Below are 20,338 nucleotides of genomic sequence, written 5' to 3'. Positions count from 1 at the left end.
ATTTTTTTGTAGGGAACACTGCAGATTGGTATCTTTCCAACACATTCCTCTCTGAGTACAAAGTCCATTAAATCAGTGCTTGTCACTTTGTTGTTTTTCCCCAATCCAGTGTTGCAGACGTGTAAGCTGAAACAGGTGACTGGCACAGGAAAGTCTGGGCAGATTTTTTCAGGATGGCAAGGTGGGTGGGGAGTGTGTCAGAAGTTGTTCCAAGCAGCCTATTAACATAAGTTGTTAACACCGGCGCACTGCAGGATTTGCACGCACTGTGGCTTTTTTTTCCCCACAAGCTGCAGCCCCTGAAAGGGACACTGGAAAAGGATAGGAATGTCCCATCTCTCGAGTAGCGGTGCCACAAATCCCAGCTGCTCCTCACACCGTCCCTCCCCGGCAGGGCGGACACGGGGGAGCTGCCCCCCCGTCCCCTCACACCAGCGAGCCCCTGGGGGACAAACAAGGGCCCCGAGGGTGGGCTGGGGAGTGCCAACAAGCTCCCTGAGGGATGGTCGCCCTGAAGAGTGCTGGAAATCGGGGACACCTGCCAAGCACCCAGCTTGCTTTATCCTGCACCAGCACCGAGGTCTCCGCGGACGAGGCCGCGGGGAGGCTCTGCTGAAGCCAGGCAGCCTCTGCCATGGCCGTGTGAGGGCACTGCACACGCAGCAGGGGGTCGGAGAGACAAGGCCAAGGGCGCCGTGACCCCGCGGGGGCCCCGTCATGGAGCTCCCACCAGGGGGCGCCGCGGGGCTCTCATGGCGCGAACTACACCTCCCGGCATGCAACGCGGACCAACGGCGCACGCGCACACCGGGGCCGCCGGCGGAACCCTCCAGCACCCCCCGCCCGCTGCCGGCGGCTACGCCGAGCCGAGCCTGGGGCTGCTCCCGCCGCGCGGCCCCCCCGGTCACGGCCGTAACCGCGACCCTTCGCCCCTCAGTCGCACCCGGGGGTGCCGCCGCGACCGGAAGTTCCCGTTGCCATAGCACCCGTCTCCCCGGCGAGCGTCCCGCGTGTCCCCGGAAGCGGCTCCCCCCGGACACGGTGCCCGTCGCTCCCGGGGGCCGCGCCCCACGTGGCCCCGCCGCAGCAGCCCATTCATTGCGGCCCCGGCAACGCCCCCCCGCGCGCGCCATTGGCCCGGCACCGCCCCTGCCGGCCAATGGGCGCCGGCCACGCTCCGACCGCAGGAAACCGCACATGGAAAGCCGCGATTGGCGGCGGCGACCGCGGGCCCAGCCCCTCCGGGCTTCCCATTGGCTGCGTGTTTGGCGTGGTGCGCTGCCATTGGCGGGCGCGGCGCGGCGCCCCCGAGCCGGGGGTTGATAAGGCGGAGGGGGAGGGCCGCGGCCGCTCCAGCGCCATCGGCGGCGGAGGAGGCGGTGGTGGCTGCGCGGGTCGGGGCGGGCTCGGAGCGGCGCCGGGGGCTCTTCGCTTGTTACCGCGGCCGCCATGAGGTCCGTGTGGGGGCTCGCTCTGGTGTGCGCGCTGCTCCTGGCCGGTGAGTGCCCGCAGACTTCTAGAATGTTCTGACGGGGTGGGGGGGGGCGGGTGTCGGGGTCCCGGCCGGCAGGTCCCCGTTCGCTGGGGTGGGGCGGGACGGAGGCCGCTGTGGGGAGGTGGGGCCTGGGGAAGAGGGGACCCCTCGCTCTGCCCCGCGGGGCCCGGGAGCCGTGCCGGGCCCTTGCCGGAGCTGGGGCGGCGGGGGGAGGGGGCCGGGGCGGCTCCTGCGCCGTCACGGGTGGAGGCGGAGGGGAAGGAGCGAGGGGGCGGCCCCTGCCCATCGTCCGTGTCTGCGGCTGGGCTCAGCTTCCCGGGGGGAGGGAGGCGGAGGAGCGACGAAGCTGAGTCGAACGCTGTGGGGAAGGGTAAGCGGGGAAGTTGGACGGCATGGGGGTTCAGAGCATCGGTTTCCTTGTTTTCCCAGCGTCGGTCAGAGCCGAGGAGGTGGATGTAGACGGGACCGTGGAAGATGACTTGGGCAAAAGCAGAGAAGGGTCTCGAACGGATGATGAAGTTGTGCAGAGGTTGGTACCCGGGGCGCTTGTGCTCAGTAATGCCCGAGGCCTCAGAAGTGGGGGGGAATGCTGTTCAAAAGAGAGATCTGGTCAGCTGAGGGAAAGAAAATGCTTCTGGAAAAGACTGAAGCGACTCTGAGGACTCGGGCTCAGGAAAACTCGACTTGGTTTTGTCCAATAGCGATAGCTGTATAAAAACAAGTATGTTCATGGGATTTAGTCTTGCATGTCATAAATGGCATCAGTGTATCACCTACGAATGAAATAGCTCTGTGCCCATGAACTGCCTCATCTGAGAGGCGCACTGCGTGCTGAGGATTGCAGTAGCTTTAAAGTATTTATTGTTCCCTGGACTTCTCTTTATGAAAAAGTCTCACTTGCAGTCATGGGTTTTCACTCCAGTTCTAGGTTAAGGTTATGCAGTTGAGGATAGTTGCTCCTGCACTTAACTCATTTGATCATGCAATTTTGGGCTGCATCAGTGATGAAGGGTCTTCATGTTGTTTGAACTAGGCTGTTACTGCTGTTGCTTGATGATAAAATTACTGATGCTGTTTGTGGATGAGACTACTTGACAGGTTTTTCATTGTCCTAACAGAGAGGAAGAAGCTATTCAATTAGACGGCCTAAATGCATCCCAGATCAAAGAAATCAGAGAAAAATCTGAGAAGTTTGCATTTCAAGCAGAAGTGAACAGAATGATGAAGCTAATTATCAATTCTTTATATAAAAATAAAGAGGTTAGTACCTTTATCGTAGATCACGCTAGAGCATGGGGGAGTGTGTGTGTGTCTCTTCTGGAATTCCTGACTACTGGTTTCTATTTCAGATTTTCCTGAGGGAGCTTATTTCAAATGCTTCAGATGCCTTAGATAAGATACGGTTGATATCCTTAACTGATGAAAATGCCCTGGCTGGTAATGAGGAACTTACAGTCAAAATCAAGGTAAGATGCATTAGATACAAACATCTCTTTCAGAGAAGTGATGGAAGGAACATAAAAAGATGGTGCATCATTAAATTAAAATTTTTGGCCTCATACTGATGCAAATACAGACTAGGACCACATCAGGACCCTTGCAATTAAAGTTATCAAAGACTACTCTTGTTTTAATGGCAAAAATAGAGTAACTGAAGTACTGGAATACTTGGAAGGGAGGGTCTTTCTCATTTCTGTAGTTACTGTAAGATTGATTTATTGTAGCCAGGCTTATTTGGATTTGAACAGCTACTACGTACCACTTTCCTGAGGCAGTGTATAAAGATTGAAAGTGAAGTCAAACTGCATTTTTCTTTATTTTTTTTCAGTGTGATAAAGAGAAGAACATGCTTCATGTTACAGATACGGGTATTGGCATGACAAAGGAGGAATTGGTTAAAAATCTGGGTACCATTGCAAAGTCTGGTACAAGTGAATTCTTAAACAAGATGACTGAAATGCAGGATGATAGCCAGTCAACATCTGAGTTAATTGGCCAGTTTGGTGTTGGCTTTTACTCTGCTTTCTTAGTAGCAGACAGAGTTATTGTCACATCAAAACACAACAACGACACTCAGCATATTTGGGAGTCAGATTCAAATGAGTTCTCTGTGATTGATGACCCAAGAGGGAACACTCTGGGACGTGGCACAACCATAACGTAAGTACCGAGTTTCTTTGGATTTAAAATAAATTGTGTGGATATGCTTTTATTGAAATGTGTGAGTGACTTCAGCATTGTGACTCATAGTATTTGATTCTTGTAATACAGCTTTTTTGAGTTTAATAGAAAGATACAGATTATAAGCTGCATCCAAAATAAGAAAACCATGAGCATCCTGACAACTGTCATCAAGTAATTCCGGACAGTTCAGCTGCATGCAGGCTCATTCAGTTCCTCAACACAGTTGTGGCCTGGCAAAACCTATACAGTGGCTGTAGAGCTTTGTCTTGGAAACTGGCTGCTATTTGTATACTAGTGAGACTGGCCTGATGCAAATTTCAAACTAGAGGTAGACTGACAGTCCTATTGTCATTGCTTTCATGACCAGATAAATTTACTTGGTCTGGGTTTAGAGGCTGTCTTCCTGGAGAAGGCACTTAGTATCAAAAAGTTGATCTTGGGGCTCTAGTTTCAAGTAAATCCAGTGAAAGCGCATCAAGATCCTGATGAGTACCAATATGACTTGAGGTTTTCCTATAGACTTTTACATTACTGTGTTCTGCCTCAAGTGATAAAAACAACTGCCTTTTCTCTTTGGAGGAGTTCAGAAGAGCATTATATTTTTTAAGGGATTTTTTAAGCTGAACTTACTAAAGCTGACTTGCATAAATCTGAATTACTATAGCTGCAACAGGAAAATGCATCTTCTCCTATAAAACTTTGTCAAAATACTTGCCCAGCACTTTAACTGAAGTATTTTTTTATTTTCTTCAGCCTTGTCTTGAAGGAGGAAGCATCTGATTATCTTGAGCTGGATACTGTGAAAAATCTTGTAAAGAAATACTCGCAGTTCATAAACTTCCCCATCTATGTGTGGAGCAGCAAGGTAAGGGAACCTTTAACTGAGCGTTGCACAGTATGAGCTTTGGTTGTGACAGTTGTCTGGCCAGATCTTTCAGGAGGGGTGAAGACGTGCCATAGAGCTGCTGCTTGTCTAACTTCCAAGATTCTGCTGTTCTAGACTTCTCTGACTAGTATTTTACTAGTTAGTTTCTCTCCAAAAATTGTTCTGTTGCTAAAATCACAAACTTTGTTTTACTCTGACTCAGAGAACTTTATCAAAGGAAAAAGACTGCTGATTACTAAGAAGGATTTTTCTTCCACTGGCTTTGTTTGGTAGATGGAAGCTTTAAGCTTTCAAACGAGGTCATAAGTAGGTGTCCTTCTAAAAATAGGGCATTGTCTTAAACTGGAGGCCTGTTCTGATGCTTTCTCAGTGTAGCGCCAATTTAAAATCCACCAGGTTTCTGATTAGCATTATGTGTAAAGCATTGAAAAACTTAAATTTGAGGATGGTCATCTCCCAGTTAGTTGAAGGAAAGCATGTATTCATGAAAATGCAACAAAACAGTATAGAGAAAAGTTTGCAATAGACAAATGGCTCAAATCAAACTAGTGCTGTGAGAGATTAAGCTGTTGGAGAGAATGCTAGAACATACCTGGTAGGAAGTCAAGGTGTTCAAATCCCAACTTTCAGTTGTCTCTTTAGACAGAGACTGTTGAAGAACCCATTGAAGAGGAGGAAGCAAAGGAGAAAGAAGAAACAGATGATGATGAAGCTGCAGTTGAAGAAGAGGAGGAAGAAAAGAAACCCAAAACTAAGAAGGTAAGCTTTGTTAAACTTGGGATTCTGGAACTCAGGTAGTTCAGCAATTTTCCTAGGTAGTCTTGCAGAGGTGCATTTCAGTAGTGTGTGCTTTCAAGCACCAATCCCTTTTAAGTGGAGATGTCTTGGCAGGAGAATAGACTGTAAATGAAACAGACTTGGTTGAGGTCAGGCAGATGACTGACAAGAGCCTTGTGGGGCAGTGGTCACAGAGCTAATTATAAGTGTTTGAGTGAACTGGTTGAAATGGTAGCAAGCTTCAGTAATTTGACACTGACTAGTTTAAATTAAGTACACTATACTGGGAAGCTTTTTCCAGAGTAGCAGTAGAACAGGAATACTGGTACTCGTGAATGTGTTAAATGTATACAGAACAACAGAATACAGTGTAGACTAAACTTTTGTTCCCATGTGTTGCACTAATGCATATACTTGAATGAGAGTGTCCAGGCCAATGCATCGTGTAAATTAGCATATTTGGTCTTTTTTACATGCTGTTTTACGTGTTGGGTTCAGTGGAGTGTCTTTAATTGACCTAACCCGAAGTAAAGAATGAGTCTCTTTATACTATGGTGTTTACTTACCTAGGTTGAAAAGACTGTCTGGGACTGGGAGCTAATGAATGACATAAAACCAATCTGGCAGAGACCATCTAAAGAAGTTGAAGAAGATGAATACAAAGCTTTCTACAAAACCTTTTCCAAGGTAAGCTCTGAGCCTCAAGATGATTCCAAAGCAAAAGGTTTGCTCTAGTATCTCTTGCTGTGTAAGTAAAACTGAATGCTTATAGGATGGGCTATTTATGAAGAATTAATTAGTTGCTGTCAGTAGATGGAATTGTAGAGAGCCTGGAAGGTATAACATCTCAGTCAGGAGTTAATCTTTTTTCCAGAGAGAATGTATTGACACTCAAGTGCTGAGTGGCCTAGGTTTGGGAAGTAATATGGTCTATCTCATGTGAAGCTTACTGGTGTGTCTAAATGTTGACAGGAAATGTTACATTTAGTCTGAGTGGTGGTGCTTGTTGCACACAGTGGAAGAAAGAGGGAGATACAGCTTTCTAGAAATGTCTTTGTATCAGTACAGTGTAATGTGTTAACTTACGAGTCTCTTAACTGTGCTGTGGTGATACTATAATGGCTGTTGTGGTATTGGGTATTTTTTTGGCTTGTTGGAGAAACAACAAAGCTTAGTAGGTCCTTCAGAAGGTTATTTTTGTAACTAGGTTCTTGTAACTTAAATTTTGTCTGCATGATAGATTCTAACAAAGCATGGTTAGGTTAGCTGCAAAATAATGGCATTTATTTGGCACACTAAGGTTATTACTGGAAATGTATTAACTCTGGTATTTTCCCCACGTCACTTAAAAGCATTTTCTCTCCACAGGAACATGATGACCCAATGGCATACATCCACTTCACTGCTGAAGGGGAAGTAACTTTCAAATCCATCTTGTTTGTACCTAACTCTGCTCCACGTGGACTGTTTGATGAATATGGATCCAAAAAAAGTGATTTCATTAAGGTAGGACAAGCAAGTGTGTGGACATGGTTTCATGTAAAAAAGAAGTCACTAGATAAATAACCTGGCTGCTTTCTCCTCTTTTACTTCAGCTGTACGTTCGAAGAGTCTTCATCACTGATGACTTCCATGACATGATGCCCAAATATCTTAACTTTGTTAAGGGTGTTGTAAGTATTAAATGTCCTACTATCATTTGATTGGATTTTTTTAATGTTTAAATACTGTCAGGTGTACTTAAAATTTGCTTCCTCCATTAGGTGGATTCTGATGATCTTCCTTTGAACGTATCCCGTGAAACACTTCAGCAGCATAAATTGTTAAAGGTAAGCTAATTTATCTTAGTAAACACATGACTGTAGCAAGACTTAGGAGAATAACAGCTTGTTTTGTTTTGTTACATAAGGAGTGTGAAATTAAAGTACAGGAAATTCACACATTGCTGTTCTCAAAATACCTGTGTCTACTTTCGATTAGAGACACTAAGTGTTTGGAATCCATTCTTTTTAGTGGGGTGAATTGAGGGCTCTTCCAGATGCTTATTGTTGTAACTCGGTATTGCTGCCTTTTTTAGGTGATCAGAAAGAAACTTGTTCGCAAGACTCTTGATATGATCAAGAAGATTGCAGAGGAAAAATACAATGACACGTTCTGGAAAGAGTTTGGTACTAACGTAAAGCTTGGTGTTATTGAGGATCACTCCAATCGTACACGACTGGCTAAACTTCTTCGCTTCCAGTCCTCTCATCATGAGAGTAACCTCACAAGCCTTGATCAGTATGTGGAAAGAATGAAAGAGAAACAAGATAAAATCTACTTCATGGCAGGTGCCAGTAGAAAAGAGGTATGTAAGAGTGACAGAAAGAAGGGGTAAAAAATATTATAGCTTCTGTTTTTAATACCATAAATATTGTGAATTATGTATTTGCTGTAAACGTGGAGCCTCCAGGCTTATGCTGCTACTGCAGTTCAGTTTTTCTTCTACCAACATTTGTGAGATAGTTGCACACAGGTTTCAGTAGTTGCTGATACAAATGCAATAAAACTGGCATCTTATGTGTTTTGTCATCTTAGGCTGAGTCCTCACCATTCGTTGAACGTCTGCTGAAAAAGGGCTATGAAGTGATCTACCTGACTGAACCTGTAGATGAGTACTGCATTCAGGCTTTGCCAGAGTTTGATGGCAAGAGGTTTCAGAATGTAGCAAAAGAAGGAGTGAAGTTTGAAGAAAGTGAAAAGTCTAAGGAGAGTCGGGAAGCCTTGGAAAAGGAATTTGAACCGCTTCTAAACTGGATGAAAGACAAAGCTCTAAAAGACAAGGTAAAATATTCCATTACATGTAATGATTATTTCTAAATGCTATTGTACTTGCTGCAACACACCTTGCAGATAATTTGAGCACAGACTTGACAATAGCTTCTCTGTCTCTATGGATAAACATGTTTAATACCTTTATCTCAGAAAGATAATGAGTTACAATGTGATATTAGATGTTCCTCACAAAATATTGGAGTGACAAATTTCAGTTATTTACTGTGTTTACTGTATGAGCTGTTACCTCTGTGAAAATTAATGCACTTATTTTTCCTACAGATTGAAAAAGCTGTGCTATCTCAGCGTTTAACCCAGTCTCCGTGTGCTCTTGTGGCCAGTCAGTATGGATGGTCTGGTAACATGGAAAGAATCATGAAGGCTCAAGCTTACCAAACTGGGAAGGATATATCTACAAAGTAAGCTTTCAGTTATGTAGCAGCAGACGTGAAATACAGTTGATGGTCTCCCTTGCTTGCTGTGCCCATACCAAGCTTCCATCTGGTTCAGATGATCCTTGGTGTTTTTCAGGTCACTTATAACCAAGTTAGTCTCCATTAGAGCCTTATATTGTTATAAAAAGGTTAAAAACTGCCTGGTGAGCAAGTCATTAGTGACATTTGCTGTCATTTGTTGACAAGAGAAGATGAACATAGCTTGAATATTTTTAGAATTAAGCTAGTATTAAACTGGGGCAGGAGGGAATATACTTGTTTCTGTGACTGTCACCGGTGTTCATGGGTTTAAAGACTAAGTTGGGTCCTGTACTTCAAAACTTAGTGATGTGACTTCTCTCTTTCTCAGTTACTATGCTAGCCAAAAGAAGACATTTGAAATTAACCCCAGGCATCCGCTGATCAAGGACATGCTCAGGCGAGTCAAGGTAAATAAGTAACAGTAGTGAAACATTGACTACTTGGCTGCACACAGCCTGATTAACAGGTCTGGTTTTGGTTTTTCATATTCTTCTACATTAGGAAAATGAAGATGACAAAACTGTTTCAGATCTTGCAGTGGTATTGTTTGAAACTGCAACTTTGAGATCAGGATATATGTTGCCAGACACTAAGGAGTATGGAGACCGAATAGAAAGAATGCTTCGTTTGAGTTTAAATATTGACCTGGATGCAAAGGTTAGTTTGTCTTCAACTTGGGGCTAATAAAGGACTTTACTGTTGCTTCATCTGAAAAGCGCATCTGTTTGATTCACATGCATTCAATTAAATGTATCCAGCTTTCTGCCACGTAAGTGGGCCACTGGAAGCCCAGCCATGAATCTGGACTTCCTCCTCATGTTTTCCCTTCCCCATCTCTTTGTCTAGTTGCTTGAGATTCTGCTACCTCATTATGCTTCTCAAGCGTTGTCCTGTCCCTAGCTAAGTGGTGGATCTACAGGAGTAAATTATGGGTCAAAGGCATGTGGGCCTCTCTCTTTAACAGAGAAATTCCTAAGTGGATGTAAGTAATATGGGTTCTCATAATGCTGTGCAAGAACTTAACCTGGGTATTTTGCTGGAGAAGGCATGACAGTGGGTCAGTGCTAAACAGAACTTGCTTTCTCCTTCAGGTAGCTTGGGGCAAACGTTAGGATACTTCCATAGCCTGTGTTTAGCTAGTCCACAACTAATAAACACCCTAAACAAGTAAAGCAAATTGCTTTGACTGTCATACAGGTGGAAGAGGAACCTGAAGAGCCTGAAGATGCAGCTGAGGAGGCAGAGCAGGATGAAGAGGAAGTAGATGCTGATGCTGAGGACAGTGAAACACAGAAGGTAGGGTTTCAAGTTCGACACTTTCTTGCCAATATTTATGTGCAGTTTTGTCTGTGGAGCTTTGTGGAAATAAATTTGTTCACAACACTAGATTTTAGTGTGAGGTTTTCCAGGCTTTTCTTTGGGGGAAGGGGGGGGATGAGTGTGGAAAGTAGCACAAATTCCATATTAAACTACATTGTAAGAAGATGACACTTTAACATACAAGCTTTGGAGTATCTGGTATTTCTACAGCTTGCAGGCAAACCCCCAAACCAGAAAGAATGTAGTTTGAAGTGATTTTACAAGACAGACTTTTAGCAAGACTACAGACAACAGCATTGCTTCTAAACAGTTGAACTATTATGTGAAGTCAACCTTCACTTAGCTAATGTCTGCAGTTTTAATGATATCTTGATGGATATGCTAAACCCTTCCCATACCGTAGCTTCTTGGAAAAGACCTGCAAGATGACCTCCTGTGACTAGTGCACATCTATAGTTTAGAGAGGTGTAATTTCCTACAGAAACAATTACAGAAGAATGCTTATTGTACTATAGCTACTTAATTCTGATGCTATTACTGTTATCCTTGCACAGCAGAATAACCTGTGATTACAGTAATATAAAGTTTCTGTTCTGGGGAACAGCTCTTGTAATCTTCTTCCACTTTCAAAAAGCAATATCCTCATTCTTTCTTTGTCTTGACAGGAATCCACAGATGTGAAAGATGAACTGTAAACTACGCTCAACTACTGTCCTGCAGTGGGGGGTTAGGAGGGAATGTGAATTAGATTGTTTTGGTTTTTTCCACTGTAAAATGTTGAGGGATGATATGGGGTTTAAGGGTAAAGGAGGGTTTTTTTTAAGTTCACTTTTCTAAAAACATTCCTCATGAATGTAAATTTGTATTATTTAACTGACTTGGTGTAAAATCTTGTCATGTACAAAATAAAATGTTCCCAAACACCACTAACTCTAAATTTATACATGGAAAGCTCATCTTGTGGGCTGGCATAAAGAAATGAAGGGATGGTCCTTTGTACAAATGGGCAGTTGGCAATCCTCATGCCTTTCCATGCTGGCACAGCCACACCTACTAGTGGAGCATATATGGCTATGGTTGGGTTTTGTGTTTACAAACCTGCTGTGCTGCTTTGCCAAAATACACCGGGTATCTGAGAGCTGTGTTGTACTTGCTACTTTAAATGAGTATTCAAGAAGTTATGTATCTACTGACATCTTAAAGTTGAGACAAGGCATTTAAAAATGGCATTAGAACTAAGGGCTGGGCAGTGGTAGCTTTACAGCTGGGGTGGGGGAATTCCTTTCAGTAAGAGGTGGGTTTACTGCCTGTGAGCTGGTACCGTCCTCTGTGGTACTTGGAAAGCCTGCCTTTGACTTGTGTAGCTACAGCAGTTGTTTCCTACAGGCTTTTTTTAAAGGTGTGGAAGTTCTTTTCTCATGTTTACTCCTTAATGCTGTTATTCCTAAACTTTATCAGTGTTGTTCTGTGTCTCTTTAGTATGGCAAAGCACTGTAGATACTCCACGTAACTCAAGCTAAATCTGTTGACACCAAATTTTAATGCAGACGTGTTGAACTGGAGGCACCCCTTCTATTCATTAGGTTAGTTTCATGTAGTGGTTGGATGAAGCACTGCATTTTCTCAGTAGTGCCTCTACTTTAAAACATCTTCCCAGGGCTGATAGAAAGTGTTTACACTGAAGGTTTTGGGTTTTGGGGGTTTTTTTGCCTTCCTCTGTGGAAGCAGTACATAGGGGTGGTACTTCTACATAGTGATTCTACTTAAGAACCCCTCACTTCTGTTTCCTTAACAGAACTTCTGTGAAGTTACAAGGTTCTGCAATCTGAAGCAAAATAAACTGTTCTAATTAGGTGAGAGCACTAAACAATGACCTGAAGAACTTGCTTTCCATTTACTTTTACTAGGCTTCTATATTGCCTGATTACAATTTCCATGCAATAAATATGGCATGTATCACTGTGGTTATGGTGTTAGGGTTTATAGAGAGATGGTTTTATTGAAGTCTGCTGTTTGAGACCTTTAGGAATGAAAGCTTAGTTTGGAGTTCTGCTTTCTGCTCAGTGTAGTAATATCCTAGAGAAGAGCCTTCTGTTCCTGGCACATGCTGAGTGGTCTGACACGACCAGCATGTCCTTCAGCACCTGGCAGTGTCAGTTCTAATAGCAGCCCTTGGCAGTAAATTAGTGACCAGGGCAGGTGCACCATTTCTGGAGACTTGTTACTCTTACTGTAGCAGTGCAACTTTTTGTGCTGTGTAGCAATCAACTCCTGCTGAGGCTTTAATACTTCCAAAACTATCACTTATTTTCAGTGTCACCTTTCTGAGTATATACTTAGTACCCCCACCTCTGTATCTCTATTTGACCCCAAGCAGCAACTGCAACTCACTCCTGTATCATTGGAAGTGCTTTTGCAGCCAACAAACCAAAGTGGAATATTGGAACTGTAGAGTTGCTTGCTACAGTGTTCTCAGTCTGTTAATTACTTGTAGACTTAGGCAACCTTTGCTCTGTTGTATAGCTAAAGTTCTCGTTGCCTTGATGGGTTTGAGGATGACAATTCAATTTCAGAAATAATAAAGAGCACACTTAAGAGTCATGCTTTGTGCTTCTTCATCTACTTCAGCTGAGAGTATCATGTCCAACATAGCTGTGGTCCAGCTGCTTTCTCTAGACCCTGGAGTGACGAGTGTTTGCTATTAATAAGCACAAAATGTACTTGTAAGCCTACTTACTTGTCAGCTCTGAGGCAAAACAGTGTCGATGCTGGAAGAAGTGTCTCCCATCAGGCTCTTTCCTTCAGTGCTGCAGTTATGCTGACTGGGACTGTCACTTCTGTTAAAACCTGGTGTGTTGTCAGCTTTGCTGTTCCTTGAGGGGCACTAATGAGGACAGTTCCCTCAGTACTAGAAAAGGCTGAGCTCCCTGTTGCTCAGTCTCCAGCAGCAGCAGAATACACCTAGAAATCCAAGCCTAATTAGTAGAAAACTTCCTTTGCAGCCTTTAGATCTGAAAAACCTTTAGGAAAGGGGTAGAAATGCATTTTTCATGCCAGAAATCAACAACATGAAAGAGGTGATAATCTGACAAAGTGTGAGTAACAGAATAAGGGGTTGGTGAATCCTGGCTCTGTAAGGGGATCGCTGAGAAACTGCTGTTCATGCCCCAGTTAGAACAGAAACAAAATACTGCTGAACTGCCCCATCTTGTCTCTTCAACAAAGTTTCTCTTACGCTGAGGTGGAAGGTTGCCGATCTCAGCTTTCTCTAGGTGCAGTAAGGGGAAAAGTATTTTCACCAGAACTGGACCTACTAAAATGGTCTCATTGATTGATTTTGTTTGGATTTAAAATGTTTCTATCAATGCCTGCTGTCATTGGTAAAGGTGCCCGAGAGAGAGAGCCTGTGACCTACTCGTGCTAAGTGCAGGCTGCATCCTGAACGTCACACAAGAGCAGGAGAGGATCTCATCCCACCAACAGTTGTAAACATGTGTGAGAGCAGAGGCATGTACACATGCAGGAGGATTACAAACCTTTCTTCCTAGGAAAACAACTTATGCAGACATAAATAAAACAACAGCTTCACAGCTGGAACAGATGTAAAAGTAGGACTTTCAGTGATTCCTTCTGCTATTACAAGACATCCACATACTTTGTCAGGAGGAATTAGGGAGCTTTTTTTGTTTCCTTAATGTGTAATCTATCAGTTTTGTATAATTGCAGCTATCAAAAGCAGCCATAAATAGATGAAGATGCCCAAATGGAGTATGAATGTACATAATTTCAGTGTAATCTGAGTGGCCCCATTTCAACTAAAATGACCAAGCTGTAAGATCCCAGCCTTAACAGTGGACCAAAGTAGGTTTCCTGTCAGTGATACATCTTTGTCATGGTTTAACCCTTTATTCTGAAGGACAGTTACACTGCAATCCAGATTTAGGAAGTCACAATTATTTTGGCACACAACTGACTGGACTTTTAACAACAGTACTCGCTGTACATTTATTTTAAATGCTGCCTGAAACTCTGCTTAAAGGAAAGCAAAAAAGCATTAAAGCAGTCCAGTATTTCATATACATATTTCTGCAACTTAAACAGTTGAATAAATATTTTATCAGTCCTAGTTTTCACAGCGGAAGTAACTTCTGGTCACTGTTGTGAACTCTGACCTTTGCTTGATCTTTCTTTTAGACCCAACAGTTCTGTTCTCAGCTCTCCAGGCTTAGGAGGTATTTCAGGTATGCTCTGTTAAAAACAGAGAAAGATATCAGTGTTGTGGCAGAAGAAAAAACTAAACCCACAAAACAGTAAAGGATCACACTCTGTAAGAGCATTATAGCTAAACTGTGATTATACTGCCCTCTTCTTTGAGCAGAGTGTAATTCCTACATGCAGAACATCTTAAAAATTACTATCTTTTTGTAATTTGACTTTTATTTTAAAATAGCAAAATATAATTGGGAAACAAAAAAGAAGGTAAAAAAGAAAGAATTAACATTTGATTTAAACGAACATTTTTTGCCATTAAAGAAAGTAAGTTTGGTAGAGATGTTTAAAACAGTTGAAGTTTCCACACATACTCTTTCTCCTGGTGACAGAAGAAAATGTTACACTGTCTCTACTTTCCTGATTTAGAAATTAAGTATTGAAGCTGAAGAGGAAATTTAAAAATAAAATAAAAGGTACCAGATGGCATGACATTTCAAGAATGGTACCTCCTGAAAATTCATCCTACTTTAGGGATATAGATAATTCAGTTGTTCTGAATAAATAGGTCTATTTGCCTATAATGAAGGCTACAGTAGAGACTACTGAAATAGATAAATTCATATGCATCTATCAGTGATTTAAGCCTCATTGCTTAAATTTTGATGTGACAGCTCTAGCACGGTAATTTTTTTAAACTTATTTCCCATTTGAAAATATCACAGTGGAATACAAAAATCAAGAGGTATACAAGAGCAGGAGGGTGAGAGAAAGCTTACAAGTCAGGCCTTCAAGAGACAAAGACATTAATATTCCTGGATGGTTTCATGTGAAGTTTGTTTCTGTGACTAATTTTGACAGCCTTGCCTGTTGTCATTTCTAAAGTCAACTTTTGGTTGTCTTCAATTACTAAAGGAAACAAAGTCTTTTTAAGTAGCACAGCCCCTTCTTAACCACTTTTGCACGCTCTTTTCAAAACCCATCTTCCTACAGCAGAGACCACTTCTGAAGGGGGTTACACAGCTTTTATTTTTGGTACCACATCACCAGAGTGGAGGTGGCTCCCCAGAGAAGTCACAGAATCCCAGAATCATTAGGGTTGGAAGGGACCTTTGGAGATCATCCAGTCCAAACCCCCTGCCAAGGCACGTCCAGGTGGGTTTGGAATATCTCCAGAGAGGGAAGCTCTGTGACCTCCCTGGGCAGCCTGTTCCAGTGCCCTGCCAGCCTCAACGTGAAGTTCTTCTCATGTTGAGGGGAAATTTCTTGTGCTTTAGTTTATGGACAAGTTGCTGCTCATCCTATTGCTGGGCACCACGTGAAAAGAGTCTGGCACCATCCCCTTGGCACCCGCCTTTGAGACAGTGATATGCATTGATGAGATCGCCTTTCATCCACACTCTCTCTTCTCTACAGTAAACAGGCACAGCTCCCACAGTCTCTCCTTACAAGAGAGATGCTCCAACCCCTTAACGATCTTTGTAGCCTCCCCTGGACCTTCTCCAGGAGCTCCCTGTCTCTCTAGTCCTGAGGAGCCCGGACCGGGGCAGGGCGCGGTCCCGGCTGCGCGGCCGGTGCCGCTGCCGAGGCCGATCTCTGTGCACAGCCGGCCCGGACACCTCCCCGGGGCAAAGCCCCTCCAGCAGACCCTCCATCCCGCGCACACGGCACCACCGGCCGGGCCCCTGCGAGCACTTACGAGGTCCGGCCGGTAGTACCTGTGCACGACCTCTGCCCCCGCGAACATGGCCAGCATGCTGGCGCCCAGCGCCCGCAGGTACGTGGGCCAGGGCACGCCGGCGGGCATGGCCGGCCCAGCTCCGCACGCACCGACCGCGCCGGACGTGCGTCATCCCCGCCGCCGGCAGCGGGGCAGGGAAAAGGGAAAGGGAAGAGGGCGTGAAGGCCCGCCCCTCGCGCAGGAGTATCGCGGCAGCGCGCGGTGAGTCGCGACAGAACCCCCCGCGCCCCCCGGGGCAGGGGGAATCACACCCCCCTCCCCGGCCCGGCCCCGCCCTCCGCGCCCATTGGCCGGCGCGCGTCACGTGTCGCGGGGCCGCCCGGCAGGTCGGTCGGGGCGCCGCGCGGGGGGCGGGGGCGGGGGGCGAGCGGCGACACCCGCGGCGACAGCGGCGGCGACAGCGACAGCGGCGGCCCCGCCCGCCATGGAGCCCCGGGAGCTGGGCAGGTACCGCCCGCGGCCGCGCCCGGGCCTCGCGGAGGGGCCGCCGTGCTCCTGCTGCTCCTGCTCGCCCCCGTCCCGCGGGCGGCGGGGCCGGGCCGGGCTGTGGCGGCGCCCCCGCCCCTTCCCCGGCACAAAGGGGAGCGCAGAGCGGGCTCGGACGGGCCGGGCCTGGGGGGAGAGAGAGGCGCTGGGCCCCGACCGTGTCCGCGTACCGAGGGGGGAGCTGAAACTCGTTTAGTGCTTGGGCTTGTTTAATTATTTAATTAAACAAGAGAATTATTTAATACTTGTTTTGCGAACAAATCTTCTTCTCTACCCCTTTTTTAAATTTTTCTTTCATGTTTAGCATGAACTGAAGGCGGGGGGGGAGGTTGAGGGTAAATAAATCACTGCCTTTTCCTCGTGGAACTGGGAATATCTATTCAAACGTCCCGTGGCATTTTGTTGTGTTTGTTATACATCAGTAACAAAGAATCGCATTTCTGGACCCACGCGCAAGAAATGTGGCCTAAAATGTATAGGAAACTTAGAGGCAGGGGTAAAACTTCTCTTTCATCTCAGTAGCAAGTGGTTAGAGGACTTGTTTGCGACATGGCGTGGATTTTCTCTCTGTTTAAAGGAAATTTTATTTCCTTTACAAGAAGGAGAGTTTATATACACATAAAATAAGGCCTGTATTACAAGACGGCATCTGGTCTTGGTTTCACATCTTTGTTACTCACTCTGTTCTGCTCTGTATGATTAAGCTTTTATTACTTTATGAACTGGATTCTGCACGTCTCAGTTGTGTTTCCCAACACAGATCTGAAGATCGGTTTGGTTTGGTTCAGTAATTGCACAAGTATTTTATATAAAATGGTACTTTTCCAGCAGAGGAGTTAAAGTATTCACTGTACTCTGAAAATCTCCCATGACTTTACTAGGCAACTTGCTCAGGAATCTGACAGACCTACGTTCATATTTGTTCTCCTTGATTTGGGGCAGGTATTTGGTTCAAAATCAGTGGCTTTATCACAAGACTGTGGGCTGTTCTGGTATAAATCTGATTGACGGTGGGATTCTTAAAAATCCATTTTGTAGTAGGGAATGGTCCCTTCTTGAGACATTTAGAATTACGGAATCATTTATGTTGGATAAGATCTCTAAGGTCATTGAGTCCAACCATTAACCCAGCACTGCCAAGCTCACCACTAAACCATGTCCATAAATGCCACATCTACACAGCTTTTAAATAATTCCAGGGGTGGTGACTCAAGCAGTTCCCTGGGCAGCCTGTTCCAATGGTTAACAACCCTTTCCATGAAGAAATTTGTCCTAATATGCAATCTAAGCCTCCCCTGGCATAACTTGAGGCCATTTCCCCTTGTCCTGTCGCTTGTTACTTGAGACTGACCCCCACCTGGCTACAACCTCCTTTCAGGTAGTTGTAGAGAATATGAGGTTCCCTCTGAGCCTCCTTTTCTCCAGGCTAAACAATTCCAGCTCCCAGGTCCATTGCCCTTCTCTGGACATTCTCCTCAATGTCGTTCTTGTAGTGAGGGGCCCAGAAATGAACATGGGATTTGAAGTGTGGCCCCAGAGCAGGGGGATGATCACTGCCCTGCTCCTGCTGGCCACACTATTTCTGATAGAGGCCAGGATGCCACTGGCCTTCTTGGACAAATATGTCTATGTCTAAAAGTTATTCGGTGTTTTTGTTAATAGCTTTGAGATGGTAAAATTGATTCCTAAAAATTTACTGTTCACAAAATCCTTTCTATGTATTTTTATAGCAGTAGAATCTGTGGCCAAGAAAATGGCTGTGTAGGTAGGAGTGACAGCATAAAGCCGAATTTTGTGGGGTGTGGGGGCTGTATGTTACTAATAAATGTGTGGAGGAAGAAAGCTGTGTATGGAAAAATGTCTTTATGCATGGAAGGGAGCTGAGTTTTTGTGTATGTGAACATTTCCATGTAGAATAGTGCACAAATAGTGCACTATTTGTGTTGGGATCCAGTGTGTGATAGCTGGGCAACATCTGCCACACAATTTGTTAAAGCTGTTTAATGATCTGCATGGTAACAAAGGCTGTGTATCCTTAATGCTATATAGCTCAGGATGATTTATCCATTCTGGATCTTACCAGATCAAGTAAATGATGCAGCACTAAAAAACGTAAAATTTGGGAAACTTAAAGTCCAAAGAGTTTTAACTCACGTGTGTTGTAAATTGTTGGTGTGTTTGATAGTTTGCTTTGGAATAGTGTGCTGCAGAGTGTTTTTCCTGAAAAAAAGGGTAAAGCTCCACACTTCATTTACCCATGTTATGTTAATTCCACATGATAGTAATCACAAGAGAACTGTACCGTTAATGTTGGGTTTAACTGATACCAGCTGGACTGCTTTGTGGATTTGGATAATTTACTGCCTTGTTAATGGAGTTGTTGGAGAATGTAAGTGCAGTACATGCCTGCCTTTATAAAGTTTGATTTTTACAGCATATATGGCACATCACCAAGTTTCTAAGTTGCTGATAAGTTATGTCTCTTTTCTCTCCCTCCTAAGATACTACGCATATCTTCAGCAAGCTCAAGCATTTTACTCGTTTCCGTTCCATCAGATGATGACTGCTGTGCCCAACATGGAAACGATGGCTGAGCAGCCAACTCTAGAGGGCATTCCAGAGCCAAACATTGCTCAGGAGCCTCCAAAAGGTAGATTGACTGGGCTGTGCTAAGAGAGATAAAACAGAGGCAATTGATTGGGAAAAAAAATTGCTCTTAAACTGCTTCTTTGGACATATTGGATTGCCTTTTCTTGGTGGTCTCTGAGCAAGTATTGATTAATTGTATTCTTTAAGTAATGTGTCTTAACAGATAATTAAAAAGACAAGAAGTAAACCCAGGTGAATGTATTCAGGTTGTTCAGTCTCACACAATTATCTTGTTCCAGGAGAAGCAAAATTTTGTTTCAATAGATAAATGCATAATTTTTAGCTGGTATCATGGGGTTTAATATTACATTAGAGAAGGTGAGTTTTAAAAATTCTGAGCTCAAAATACTTTTTTTTTTTTTAATTTCTGCAAGAGAAGTACAGTATAACACCGTTTATTTGAAATATTTTTGTTTAAATGGTTCTTTAGTGTGTTGTAGTAATCACAGGTAGGGAACTGGTTGTATACACTAAGAATCATTTGGTTTAGTGCAGGTTATTTAAACAAAATACAAACAGTGCTAGAAAGCGGCCTGTGGCATTACCTGTGGCATTATGCTGTCACATGAAAAACCTTCTACCTCTTCAAGGGGTGGGAAAGAAAATCTGTTTATGTGGCTCACCAAGTCTGGGCCCTTCTGTTCTCTTCATTGCAACTAGACTAGTGCTTGAATGCTGTTACTGAAAGCTTCCCTACGCAGCTGCTGCAGTCATGCACTGGGAATTTCACATGGTGTTTGTTTTCCCTTCTGTTTACACAGCTTTCTTACAAGAACAGCCCCAAAATCGTTTGCAGACTTAGGGCAGTGTCTGGGTATCTACCACAGTATTTCTTATCCGAGGGAGATTTTCATCTATGAATTTTGAAAATAAAATGAAGTCTCAGTTTTAAAGTAATAGATTCCTTTGTCTATTTATCAGCTGCATTGTTGCTAGATATGTTTTCATATTTTTCAAGTTGAGTTCTACAGCTTGACATTATTAATGAACATAGAGATAGAGAGCAATCTCTGGGTGGTCATGTCATGGCTAGTACCTGTGCTGCTTGAATCTCTAAATTTTAAGAGTGAAAAGATGAGGAAGCTTCAAATGAGTGAACAGTGACGACTTCATGTTGGCATTTTGTAAATAAAAATGAATGTTTAGTGTCACTCACTCAGATGGAGATCCTGCTGAGTGCTGTCCTGGACAGTATCTGTTCTGGAAGCAGTATGTGAATGCAGCAGTGTGTGAATAGCTTATGTAGCATTCAGCCTCTGCACTTGTGTTCCTGACAAGTTCATACCTGACACTGTGGGTAA

At 44.3% G+C, this 20,338-nt stretch overlaps 3 protein-coding genes across 8 annotated transcripts in view; 2 read left to right on the top strand and 1 right to left on the bottom strand.

Moving 5' to 3' along the window:
- Positions 1-1,361: 1,361 nt before the first annotated feature.
- On the top strand, positions 1,362-10,878 carry HSP90B1 (heat shock protein 90 beta family member 1). Its single transcript, XM_050323447.1, has 18 exons — positions 1,362-1,498; positions 1,925-2,024; positions 2,614-2,755; positions 2,845-2,961; positions 3,324-3,655; positions 4,433-4,544; positions 5,208-5,324; positions 5,913-6,029; positions 6,711-6,848; positions 6,938-7,015; positions 7,106-7,171; positions 7,420-7,689; positions 7,920-8,165; positions 8,439-8,575; positions 8,961-9,039; positions 9,134-9,289; positions 9,830-9,928; positions 10,618-10,878. Exons 1-18 carry the CDS (start codon positions 1,450-1,452, stop codon positions 10,645-10,647), a joined length of 2,385 nt encoding a protein of 794 aa, XP_050179404.1. The 5' UTR covers positions 1,362-1,449; the 3' UTR covers positions 10,648-10,878.
- Positions 10,879-13,836: 2,958 nt separating this feature from the next.
- Positions 13,837-16,017, bottom strand: LOC126644299 (protein brawnin). Its single transcript, XM_050323456.1, has 2 exons — positions 15,861-16,017; positions 13,837-14,200 (listed from the first exon to the last, which is right to left on the bottom strand). The coding sequence occupies exons 1-2, from the start codon at positions 15,966-15,968 to the stop codon at positions 14,105-14,107; spliced, it is 204 nt and encodes a 67-aa protein (XP_050179413.1). The 5' UTR covers positions 15,969-16,017; the 3' UTR covers positions 13,837-14,104.
- A 14-nt stretch (positions 16,018-16,031) lies between these two features.
- TDG (thymine DNA glycosylase) overlaps positions 16,032-20,338 on the top strand; it is an 11,173-nt gene continuing 6,866 nt past the window's right edge. For 2 of the 6 annotated variants that reach the window (XM_050323451.1, XM_050323450.1), the window contains exons 1-2: positions 16,288-16,349; positions 18,890-19,038. In XM_050323451.1, the coding sequence (XP_050179408.1) occupies positions 16,327-16,349; positions 18,890-19,038 (172 nt within the window). In that variant the 5' untranslated portion in view covers positions 16,288-16,326. Of the gene's footprint in view, positions 16,104-16,210; positions 16,229-16,287; positions 16,350-16,483; positions 19,039-20,338 lie in introns of those variants that run through there. The other 4 variants (XM_050323452.1, XM_050323453.1, XM_050323448.1 and 1 more) reach the window with 4 other exon arrangements.

This window comes from Myiozetetes cayanensis, unplaced genomic scaffold, assembly GCF_022539395.1.
Source record: "Myiozetetes cayanensis isolate MyiCay16 unplaced genomic scaffold, myiCay2020 scf3, whole genome shotgun sequence".
In the NCBI taxonomy this organism is placed as follows: Eukaryota; Metazoa; Chordata; class Aves; order Passeriformes; family Tyrannidae; genus Myiozetetes; species Myiozetetes cayanensis.
Note: the sequence above shows the minus strand (reverse complement) of the source record. Positions and strands in the feature narration are given on the sequence as shown.

Coding starts and splice junctions, on each gene's coding strand:
- HSP90B1 (XM_050323447.1), top strand. CDS start 1,450: ATGAGGTCCGTGTGGGGGCTCGCTCTGGTGTGCGCGCTGCTCCTGGCC. Junction 2,025..2,613: donor GATGATGAAGTTGTGCAGAG/GTTGGTACCCGG, acceptor TTGTCCTAACAG/AGAGGAAGAAGCTATTCAAT. Junction 9,040..9,133: donor ACATGCTCAGGCGAGTCAAG/GTAAATAAGTAA, acceptor CTTCTACATTAG/GAAAATGAAGATGACAAAAC.
- LOC126644299 (XM_050323456.1), bottom strand. CDS start 15,968: ATGCCCGCCGGCGTGCCCTGGCCCACGTACCTGCGGGCGCTGGGCGCC. Junction 14,201..15,860: donor GGTACTACCGGCCGGACCTC/GTAAGTGCTCGC, acceptor TGTTTTTAACAG/AGCATACCTGAAATACCTCC.